The 12,157-nt window shown below is 40.7% G+C and overlaps 2 protein-coding genes across 3 annotated transcripts in view; one reads left to right on the top strand and one right to left on the bottom strand.

Annotated features, from left to right (window-relative positions):
- Nucleotides 1-3,976: 3,976 nt before the first annotated feature.
- LOC148340090 (twist-related protein 2-like) lies at nucleotides 3,977-6,597 on the top strand. Its single transcript, XM_088290876.1, has 2 exons — nucleotides 3,977-5,150; nucleotides 6,477-6,597. Exon 1 carries the CDS (start codon nucleotides 4,148-4,150, stop codon nucleotides 4,775-4,777), a length of 630 nt encoding a protein of 209 aa, XP_088147002.1. The 5' UTR covers nucleotides 3,977-4,147; the 3' UTR covers nucleotides 4,778-5,150; nucleotides 6,477-6,597.
- Nucleotides 6,598-9,189: 2,592 nt separating this feature from the next.
- The window catches only part of hdac7a (histone deacetylase 7a), a 54,771-nt gene continuing 51,803 nt past the window's right edge, over nucleotides 9,190-12,157 (bottom strand). For both annotated transcript variants that reach the window (XM_088291616.1, XM_088291615.1), the window contains exon 26: nucleotides 9,190-10,649. In XM_088291616.1, coding sequence (XP_088147742.1) covers nucleotides 10,607-10,649 — 43 coding nt within the window. In that variant the 3' untranslated portion in view covers nucleotides 9,190-10,606. The remainder of the gene's footprint in view (nucleotides 10,650-12,157) is intronic.

The raw sequence follows: 12,157 nt of genomic DNA, 5'->3' as shown, positions 1-12,157 counted from the left end.
TTATCACCATTATTTGAATCATTTAAATAAAGGGTTGGAATAAAATAAAAAAAAGAAACGATTAAAAAGAAAAGAATGAATACATTTTTCAAATTGCTAAACTTTGCTAATGTAAATGCACGGTGGGCTCAATTAAAGAATGGAGCGGGCCGGATGTGGCCGGTGTGCTGCACTGTGCCCACCCCTGGCATAGTATTAACTAATTCTGAAATCTAAAAAGCAGCACCATGGCCAGTGTTACACAACACACGCAGTTGACTCAAGCATCTTGGTCACAGATGAGCCAAGTGATGGGACAGAATGTTGATATTCGAGTTTTGGTTTCCAGTTTACCACACAATCAAATCCAGTTTACAAGAGGAAAAAGTAAAATCTTTGGATCTTTGGATTTTCATTTCATTTGCACCAGTCATGAACCAAAACGATAAATGTTGCCTTTTCTAAGCAGCTTCGGAAACAATTAGCCAATCAAACGCCTAGAAAATAATTGAGTAGCGTCAAACGTAAAATGCCGGTATTTAGACCAGCGCATTTTAAAACAACATGCAATTAATTTGCATTCTGCGCTAACGCATGTCTCGTCCAGATGAGCGTTAAAGCATTTGACTATGCGTTGTGCTTTTATAACGGCGTATGTGATAACATTTGTAGAATGCGATTGAGTTGAGTCAAGCATGATTCTTTATTTGTTTGTTTGGATTTGTTTTTGTTCACACACAGGGAGATGGTGAAGATTCAGTGGCTGGAGAGATTATGTCAGTGGCTAAAGCCAAGATTGCTTGGCTGGTAAAACCAGGGAGGACGCGGGTATGCCAGCAAGCAGGTTCAACATGATCTTAATCTAAACCTCACTTGAATTTCAAAAAGTTTGAACAGTTGATCTGAATGTGCTTAAGTAAAACTGAGTACACTCTTCTTGAGCTAAGCGCATTAATGCAACACAATCAAAAGACACCGATAGAGGCACAAGATTATTTACTGCCCCCTCCAATAACTATTTGATGCACAGCGTTAACATTTGCCCACACTAATTTGCAGCGTGCGTGTACATTGAAAGAAAAAAAAAATCGTATTTGTGTAATCCAGTGTTGAAGCATTCTTGGAACCACTTCAGTAAAATATCAGGCAGGCAAGGCATATTTTGGTTGTCAATAGTTGGATACTAATTGACATATAACAATGCAGTAAATATTCATTTAATTTTCAATACATATTTCATATAGTTGTATGTTCAATTAGTCGTTCAAAATGTCATCAGTCTAATTGTACATAATTAAAAAAGAAAATTAATGATAGATTTTTACATTCCCATAAAGTGGTATGCGTCCTATCCACATTCCCTTTGGAAGCCGAAATGTTATTGCCATAATTGCCCAGATTTTTCAAAACAGATCTTTCCCATTTCCCCTCGTCTCAAGGTTCATTTCCTTGGAGTATTCACATAACCAGCTTGCTGGAACACACTTTTGATTTTATATTGAGTATTGTTGATTTTGATGTCAAATTTAAGGATTCAGTTGATTCCAAGCATTTGGGAACAATAACTTCCCCAAACAACCCAGGCTAAATGTAGCTCCTCCTTTTCATACAAATATTTAAGTCTTCCAGTTGATTGCAGTGTTCTTATTAGCCACGGCTTTGGCATCATCTTGTGGGAGTTCGAAGTGTTATCTAAATTGAATAAAAAACACACAAAGATGGTGGGGTTTTTCTAATTGTTTCCATGCATGTGCAAACTATTTCCGCAGGGCGGCACACAGAAGGGGCATCAATCAGTCACAATGATTTTAAATTCAGTTGTAAATTTCACAAGGAGCAAACTGCAGTGAAATTTAAACAGGCCAACTATGTGCTTCGAGTTTGAGTTGCAGACCAGTCACACAAAACGTAATTCAGCTTAGCTGTCTTTTTTACTCATGTTGAAATTAATACTCGAGCTGATTACAAGGCTCAGTTTAATAACAGTACATACCAGGCTTTGCGGAAAAGTTTCCTTTCAAATGTTAGCTCAGGTATACTGGCAAATAAATGACGACCAACAACTACAGTGCAGCACATTCATCTAAACGCAGATAACCTTCGCTGGCAGTTCGGTGCTCCCATGTGGCCAAACAGTAAATCGGCACTCAAACCTCTTCAGCTTTCTCTGAAGCTGAAAATAAAATATTCATTAAAATGTTCATCCCATCTTCCCATACAACAACATGAACAAGCATTGTGATGGACGCCTACCATTTATTTCAAAAGAAAAATGTGTTGCTATCCCAATGTCCATCTTCCATCGGCTGTTTTTATTTTTTTTTTCAACTGATATTCAATAACCATAGTCAAGAAACAACCCTCCATTCTATCCCAGCAACATTTAACTGGATTGAACACCACAATATCTGAAGCGCGAGGCAGATGCGCTATCCAGCCGGCTCCTGTGCCAACAATCCAATAAGCGGCCGTACAAAACTAAAAGAGTAAATTTCTTGGTAGGTAAGAAAAGTTCCAAATTTAGCCCACAGCATTTGATCCAGATGTGAATACCTGACAAAGAAAGTTGAAATGCTGTAAATCTATTGTCGGACTCTTATCTTTTCAAGACCAATCCAAATGTTTTCAGTCAACTCAAAAGAAAAGCAATTGGCCTGACTTTTAGTTGGGAGTGCAGAACCACTGAACATGATAATAATAATTCTTACTGTTGTAGTTACAACATAGCTATTAAATATGACTTGTAAATGTACAGCCTTGCAGCTATTTTTACGGCAGAGGAGTCAGGACAATTATCTATGTGTGTTTGGAAAGGACTGGAGAAGAGCTGTGGCTGCCTGACCAAAAGGTTTTCTCAAGCTGGACCTTGGCCAGTTTCTGAATAGTTCTGCTAATACACATTTGAAAAAAACACTCTTTTGTATTTAGACGCGAAATACTTATTTTTCATATTATATTTAGTTTGAAGAGAATCTCTTTATTCCCAAAAAGCTATCTGTGTGTCATCTGTGGTCAGACAAAAGCGGTTTCTTCTCTTGTGGTGGACTTGCGCCATCTCTGGTGTGACTCACACTTGAGGAGGGATCTTCGATAGGAGTTTTTCCACTCAGTCATGAGAAGCTTGCGCATCCAAAACCAAAACATTTTTCATTGTGGGGAAGCATCTTCCCTGGTGATGATGTGCAAAAAGCTAAATCGTAGACTTTTCCCTTGAAGAGGTGCGTCAGGTGGCTTGCGTAAGCCGTCACCCAGAGTTTTGGACGGCAAAGTCCGTGTTGGACGAGTTTCCGAGGCTGGTTCTGGATGAAAGCAACATGATGTCCCGCAGGTCTTTCTTTTCGTTCCACTCGGCTTTTTCTTTTCTTAAGTGTCTGATTGGACCTCGGTGGTGCGGTGCTGAGCGAACGCCAACTCCTTCCTCCCTCTAGGCCTATGATTAGAAACGAGAGCCAACGAGAATATAACACACCATTGTGTTTGCCTTGTTGCTTCCACCGGCACGCTCAAGACTTATTAAACGCGATTACTCCATCTCACTGGAATGTAACATGTTAAAAACATCATATGCGGGGGTATACTTGAAAGAAAAATAGAATGAACGATGCAGTGTTGAGGTAGGAGAGGGGGAAGCAGCAGCGAGCAAGTAAGTGGGGAGGGCGAGTGGGGGGTTGGTGGACGAGGACATGTTTAGGAGGAAATCTGGAACCAATATACTTGGGAAGCTTCCATGGCGAGGAGCAAACGTCATTGAGGTTTGATTTGGTTGGCTGTACGAGACACCTTGTTCCTTTGATCACAGTGCCCCATAGTTTAGGGTTCCTTTTGTACTGAGCTTTCAAAAAAATAAAAAATAGACCCCGCAAACCAATCAGTGATTCCGATGGGCGGACCGCCGAACGTTTCGAGGTCCCCTCCCTTTTTCAAAAGTCAGATTCAAGTTTCTGTTGGATCACATGCAGCTCAAGCAGCAGCGGGACATGACGACCAATGTGGTGATTACTGGCTGCCTTGCAGGAGTGTGGATGAAGAAGCATGGCGGGAAAGCATAGTTGAAAGGCCCTTTGTGACCAAGACGAAGACTCCGCAGCTCCTGAATATCGATCTGAGAAGAAGAGACTAAACAAGAGGACTTGAACGTATTCCAAAAGGAAAGAAGCGGTACTTAAGTATGAGAGACGAGGAGCAGACCGGAGCCGAACATCCAGTGGGAGCGGTGGTTTCCAGTGAGGAAAACATCGGGAAACCACCCTCAAATGCCTGTCCTGTCCTTGTGGCAACACCTGGATTCCGCAGGCGGAAACGACACACGGGCTCACCTGAGGCGGACGACGCCACCACAGTCACATCAATCAACGACAAGCCTGGAGACGATGTCCAGATCGATACTCCGACTGGACTGAAAAAACTCAAAAGGAGTCCTCAACATTTGCCTTCTTCTTCAGGGCCGTGCCTTTCTCCGATTCCGGGTCCAAGTCCTGGAGAGTTGCTACCCCTCGAGGACTCACATGGCCAGCGCGTGATCGCCAACATCCGAGAGCGGCAGCGGACGCAATCCCTGAACGAAGCCTTTGCCTCGTTACGCAAAATAATCCCAACGCTCCCGTCGGACAAACTCAGTAAAATCCAGACCCTTAAACTGGCGTCTCGCTACATCGACTTCCTGTACCAGGTTCTACAGAGCGACGAGATGGATTCCAAGCTGAGTGGCTGCAACTACCTGGCCCACGAGAGACTAAGCTATGCCTTCTCTGTCTGGAGGATGGAGGGGGCCTGGTCCACCATGTCCGCCAGTCACTAGCCTCATCTTCGACAAAATAACTGGATTTCAAATGGCTCACCCATTTTTCTCACAAGTCTCAGGTTTCATCATCGGTTTGGCTCACCGGTGAGGCAAAAACTGACTCTTAATGAGAAATGTCCTTAAAACATCTGGTTTTCAAGCCTAAATACGAGTTTGTTGAGCCGTTTGTCTCCAGGGAAATGTTTTTTTTGCGGCCTTGAAACAAGGATGTTAAATTCCAATCTTTCTGACAATTTGACCACTTTTGAAACAAGGACACCTAAATGACGTCTCCTCATGACTAAGCCTCGGCTCTGAAACTGAAGTTTCATCCCTTGTTCTACCTTCAGCATCATCCTGAGCACCACAACAATCACCATCTTCAACGTAGGTATGCATCCGCACCTTTTCTTCAATCCATTAAATGTCCATCCTTTCATTTAAAAAGAAACATATTACTGATAGTCCTGTTTAGGGTCACAGCAGACTTGGGCTAAACCCTGCACTGGTCACCAGTCAGTCAGACAGGCAAACACATCCAACAAACGTCAGTGTGAAGGCTCGAATTGCTGTCCTTTTTGCTCATTATCAACTCTTGTGGAAAAAGCACCCGTTGCCGCCTGCCAGTCTTCGGTCTCTACTCAAACCGACCTCTTTCGTTTGTTCTCGTGCCAAAGAAACCCTTGCAACCGCTCACAAATTCTTTCCCCTCGTTTGGCCTTAAATGTGCTTGCATTGCACAAAAAAAAAAAAAAGGAGCGTGATAGAGTCGCGGCGAGCTGACAACGAGGACTAATGAAAACAAACGGCTCTAGAAAAAAAAACGACGAATCATATGTGGTGCCATCAAAGGAGAAAGCCCATGCGGGGCTCTCCCACTGGGCTCCTATAGGCCAATGGGAGTGATGAAGGAGGTGAGAGCTGATTTATGTTGCACATATGCATAGGTGTAAACCCCCACCATCCCCTTTCCTTAACACAATACGATTTCCTCCAATGTCGATTTTCCTGATGAATACATGCAAAAATGCACAAAAGCAACAAAAAGCCCATTTTAGGAACTTCTGGCTCCTGAAAATTGATCGATATCTTTTGGGGGGGGTTAGCAAAGACGCTTCTTAACATTGGCTCAGATAAATTATCCTACAATGTTTATGTTAAACAAAACTTTCTAAAGTTTAGGATATTTATAGACATTGCCACTTAAAGGAAAGCATATTTTGCATTATCAAGAGTCAGAAATCATGCGCAACAGTTTATCCTAATTGGCCGATTTGCAAAATTGTAAACATTTGGTCGATGTCTGTGCGTTTTCACTGTTCCAACGTGGGGGAGCCCATGAGTCTTTTTGTTTTTTTTAATTCCCCAAACATATTTGTTTCTTAACTCACTAACTGCCATTGACGGATAAATACGTCAAAGATCAATTTTTTTCACTCGGCTGATAGTGAATGAGTTAAATACGCAGCGCATATACTGCAGGTGTTTCTCAAGTTGCACGACTGCTTTATAGTTTCCCATCTGAACTAGAATTAATTGTAATTTTTTAAAGCGTGATTGAAAAGGTTGGGTTTTGTACAGATATATATTTTTTTATATCTCTGAAATTTCAGAAAGTGAACCATACGCCGGTGTTTTTTCTGTGAATCTTGACACTTGTATGTTTAAAGAAAACTAAGATTAAAGCAGTAACCAGTTTGCCTTTCTTTCATTTCAGCTGCTCAGAAAAGGACTTGTTTGTTTGTTGCACAACACCATTTCTACTCGACCATTCCTGTCAAGTGGACTTTGGATTGACAATTTCAAGGATGAGAGGATTGTCTGACTGGTTATTATTGAAAACATGGACCTGAAAAAGAACTGGAGAATGTGCAACAAAAACTAGAGGATCTGTTTGAAACACTGACACATCAGCACAACGTCATTCGAAATTCCAAGTGTTTGGACAATAAAGTTCATTTCAAAATGTTCATGGCTTATTTGGTTACAGCCGTGATGATGTTGCAACTTGCATTAATCCATGCACCCCACCCTCTTTGTCTCCAGCCTCTTGTTAAACGCTGTCTCACAGCCTCCCCTCTTTTCGTTTAATGAGGTCTGCACGCCTTCCTTCGCCTGGTCAGTCAGGAACACTTAATACTGCCAAAAGAGCATGCTTTAATGTGCAATTAAAAGCTCTGGGGGTATTTATAGCCTGTTTGGAGACTTAAAAGACACACCGGCACTTAGATTCAGATTCTATATGGTCAAACTCAGTATGCAGAATTCATATAGTTTAAAGATGTTAACTTTCTAAGGTACAAAAAAAAAACCCACTCACAATAGCCCTCAAATTTGTTCCCATAGAGGACTAACATGTTGCTTCACAGTTCTGAGGTTTGCGTTCGAATCTTGGCTTCAGCTTTTCAGGCTGAGATTTGCATCATGTCCCCCGCGCTTGTGGGGTTCCTTTGGCTAAACTCCAAAAGATGACAAAAAGCCTTTTGACTGATAATGAATCAAACATTAATCCAACTTTAGGTTTGTGTTTCAAATCAGTGGCTAATTGCTTAATGCAGCGTTATATTCTGAGGAAAAACAAACAAGATGTTTGTTTTCAAAACGTATTTCTTTTTAATCAGGAGGAAAAGACAAAAGTACAAAATAGAAAATCTTTCTATACATACATATGGTAAGAAATTGGATGAAAATACAACACATACAGTATAGATCATTAGGAAAGAATAGCATAAAATACAATTCAACAGTATTACTGCAAGTCCAGTTAGTTAAGAGTTACCAATACGCACGCATATACCTACTGAATGCAACAAGGCACGTAGCTGATGTGTATTTTGGTCTTGGAATATTCTATTTACAGTGTATTTCTTTAAAGAAGAGTACACATGACATCAGCACAAGAGGCAGTTAAGAAGAGGGGAGGCTATTTTGGCCTCTGCATAAGACAACATCCACGGGGACTTTTATGATAACAGATCACACGACAGTACTGCAATTACAGTATAGACACACGTACACAAACACACGCACACATACTTGTACTTCATGGACACCACATGCTGAGGAAGAGCCACGCAAACAGTCATTGGTTTAAAGTAGGGGTGGGGAACTTGTGGCCCGTGAGAGCATTTTATCCGCTTCCCGTGGAATTGTAAAAACAAATAAACCCTCAGATGAACTGAACCAACAAATGCTCAGAATATATCGTAAAATAATAAAAAGGTTTGGTCATTGCATTATGTTTTTTCATCAATTTAGAGGCCTGAAATGAACTCTTGTAGCAAAAAGGGTCCTCAGAACTGAATTAAGTTGGATTGACACGGCAAACTACAACTGACACAGTTTTGAAAAATTTATGGAATTGGATATCGGAACTAGATCGCTCCCGAATGTGGAAGCCATTATGGATGAATCTTCTATCTATGATGCTGCGTTAGAGATGGATCCATCATCGAATCTGAAAAATAATAACTAATGACAGGGGAAGTCACCCTCACGAAAATCAATGGGGGCAGAATCAGTCCAGGCCACTTCAGCGGTAAATATTTGCATTATTTTGTTTGTTTACCTCTATACAAATACATACATATATACATACATATATATATATCTATGCACACACACACACACACCCCCACGCATACCTACACACATACATACATATATATATATAGCTACAGAGTCCTGATCCAATACCTCTGCGATGAATAAATATGTAAATAGGTAAATAAATGAAAAAATATGTACATTATCAAAGTACATATTGTTGTCATGTTTGGAAGTGAATTATAGTTCCATGAGGGAAAAAAACATTACCGAGGGTTTTCCAATGTACTTTCTCGCCATTACATTTTCCACCAAAGAAGAACATTTTGCCATAACGATAGCTAGTGTTGTTACACTTGTTAGAGGATTAGGACATAGATTTTCAAAACATGCATTTAAAATTAAAAGAAAAAAAAAGTCCAATTCATACAGTGCATTGCCTTTTGTACATAATGTTACTAAATAATTTGCTTAACCTGAACGGAGCTACATTGGACAAAACATAAAAGAATACTTTCAAAGACTATCTATCATGTTACTTCCTTAAATCAACAAGACTCACATATAAATGTGGACTTCAGTTTACGAGGTATATGTCACCGAATCCACAGGCTTAAAAGAACAGTATATATTTTGGAAGGGCTGAATAATTACCTAAATGGTCGTTAACAAATCTGTGATTGTGAAATAAGCAGATGTTAAGACAGATGAGGCTAAAATTGCGTGGAATACTGCAACCAGTAGAGTAGGGGTGGGCAAACCTTTTGATTGGCGGGCCACCATGGGTTCTAAAATTTGACAGATGGGCCGGACTAGGAGCAGATGGATGGAGTGTTTTGGTAACCTTACCTCATCGGAGAAAAAAAAAAAAAAAAAAGAAAGAAAATGAACAAAAGCATTACAACAAAAGATCTGTGTTTGACACACCAGAGTATTTGGAAAATAAAACATTAACAAGGTTTATTCATTTAATTTTTTTCAAGTTTGGCGGGCCGGATTAAAACGTTTAACAGGCCGCATGACTCCCCCGGGCCCTAGTTTGCCCACGCCTGCAGTAGAGGCCCTGGTGAGTAACGCGAACTCCCTCCGGTGAGCGTTCATCTGCCCAAAACACCACTGGCAACAAAATGAACAGAGAGTTCTTGTCCAATAAAATTTTTTTTTTTAATAAATACTTAAATCTCACCATGAGGAATGTAGTCGAAAAATGCCCATCTCTCGCATACATTATGGTCCCTATTGTTGTTCGTTTGAAAGCCCTTATTTCCAAAAGCTGGGTATTTTCAGGCAGTTTTATTTGGGTGACATATTCAAGTGTAAGATTATTGTTATTAATTTGAATGGTCTGCTCAGGTGGCGCAGCGGAATAAGCCACACTGTTCAATACTAGTGCTACATCAGTCAAAGGAAATGCTGGTTTACTTCATGGAATATTCAGCTCAACAGTATTCGGGTCCGTTGGTGATATTAGGAGGTCATTAGACATTGCCGGTTAAAGATAAAAGCAAAAGGCATTAAAAACATCTTTTAAGAGCGTTGGAGCATTGTTTCTATCCTGGCTTTGGAATTTCTTACACTTCACATTAAGGAATGAACAGTGCAACAAAAAAAAAACAAGAAAAAAAAACCAAGGACTTTAGCCCTTTTTTTTCAACAAAGTTGCAGTTGATGTCATTATCTGATAGTGGTTAAACTGCAGTCATGACATAATTAAAACTCCAACACTGCCAAATTTTCCCATCGTCGTTCTTATGCATGTGTGCGCGTGTGCATGCGATGACCCGATGTCAGTCATTGAATTCTGTTGCCGTGTGCTTCACAAAAGGATTTGGGGCGTTAAAGTGGCATGAAGCTGGAGTGCGAGCAATCCAAAGTCCTCTGATAGATGCAGTCCTCGGTCTGAACATTAAGGCAAATGTGAGGCAAGCAAGACAACATCTGCAACATAGTGCTTGAAGGAGAAGCTTGAATGTTGTGCAGGTGTGCGTGTGTGTTCACAGAGCTGTTGTGCTGTCCGAAAGGCACAATTCATTGTCAGTCAAGGTCATTAAAAAAGACATCTTGTATTGCTCTTTGGTGAGGTTTCACAAGGTTACCGCTGAGGGGTTCTCAGCATTGAGGTGCTTTTACCACATTTGTGTGTCCGTGTGGCCGTAAGGCAAGACGGATGGATGGATGGATGGATGGATGGATGTTTGGGTGCCCCGCCGCCCACTGTCATGCTTGTGAGCAGTGCTGGAGATCCAGTGCTACAAGTGGGGCCAGCCTATTTCCTGAAGGTGAGGTGAGTGTGGTCTTTGGTCACATGGAGTCACTGTCATGTTCCATTGGCTCATCTGGAAGGCTGCGAGAAAGACAGAAAACTTGAGGTCAGCCTCTTTTTTTTTCCTCCTCAAAAATCTGACTTTCCAAAGAGACGCTTCCCGTAACTGAAGCAGGAGCAAAGGAAAGAGCCAATATGCTGGGAGGGATGCAAAGGTGCGGGTCCGGGATTTTTCTGTACTTCCTGATACATTTTTTGACCGTGTCATAAATGAATCAGTGAATCATCCATGAGGTTTTTTTTTGACAAAGAGTTGGGTATCTGAAAATGTGCAAAATGTGGTGATGATCCAAATGAGGATTATTCATCCTTGGAAATTCCCTTTTCACTCACCGTTAACGGCACACGTATTTATGCTGCTTCTACAGGAGTTTCTCAGTGAATAATTTATGATTCATACAAATAAACAATGATACTGGAGCCTCCAAAGGGACATTTTCCCGGAATCAATGGAGCGGGTTGAGAGTCCATGTGATGCATATTGTCACTCGAGCAACTTGGCTTTTTGGAACACACACATTGATTGATTGATTTTCTGCATTTAGGGAGAAAGCTTTTGTACTTGCATCTGCAGAGGAAGACAACCACTAGCTCAGAAGACTCCCCAAAAAAATCAAAAGACATTTTGAACATTGTAAGTTGATAAGGGATAACTAAACCTGCCGATATGGTGGATATTTTCGCTACACGAAACAATGTGAAAAGTTGTGGAATTTTCTAAAACAAAACAAAAAAACAGAGAGACTTGGAATGAGAACTTCAAATGGCTCTAAAATCCTCCATAACAAAGTCCCGAAAAAGCAATGACGACTACTGCCCACACTGCAACATACTTGTGATTTAATGCCTCGAGTTTCAGCCTGTTTGAGCTTATTGGTGGATATTTTCAACCCGAACGTGTCAGCCAACCAGAAAAGGGCATCCCATAATTAAGTTAATCAAATAAAAGGGTCCAGGAGCTATGGTGAGAAACAATCAAGTCCTGCTGTTTTACTTTAATTGTAAGGCATTATTTTGACCAGATTTTCTCTTCATATTACCCAAAAAGGCAATTTATTTCATCATCCGATGTTCAACATTCCTGGTGTGTTGAATCGACCATTTCAACCAGACTTTGTATTTTGACAGACTGCCATTTCCTGGAAATTGTCACATGGCTACTACATGATTTACAGTTAGGCCCAAAACTGATCCTATCGTGGATTAATGTCAAGTAGAATTGAATTTGTGTTTGGTGATTGATATGTTTTTGGTCAAAATAAAATTAAGTGATAGCTTGACTTCAGTTTGATGAGTTTGATTTGTTTTGTGACTGAGCTTGTAGCTCAATTTACCCGTATTGCAAACTACGAGTGAGACGTGTGATACTGGCCGGATGTTGTTTCGTTCTCTGCCGCCTTCTAGTGGTGATGTATCTGAAGCATGCTCACGTTTACCCCTTTTGGCTTGTAAATTAAAAAAAACTACTAGAAAAATTACAAGAGGTACTTGTACCACAACTTAAATAACATTCGACTAAGCAACAGCCT

The sequence above is a fragment of the Idiotropiscis lumnitzeri genome, chromosome 3 (assembly GCF_059441095.1).
Source record: "Idiotropiscis lumnitzeri isolate Australia: NSW breed Sydney's pygmy pipehorse chromosome 3, RoL_Ilum_1.0, whole genome shotgun sequence".
Taxonomy (NCBI): Eukaryota; Metazoa; Chordata; class Actinopteri; order Syngnathiformes; family Syngnathidae; genus Idiotropiscis; species Idiotropiscis lumnitzeri.
The sequence above is the reverse complement of the archived record's forward strand: the minus strand, read 5'-3'. Positions and strand labels throughout refer to the sequence as shown.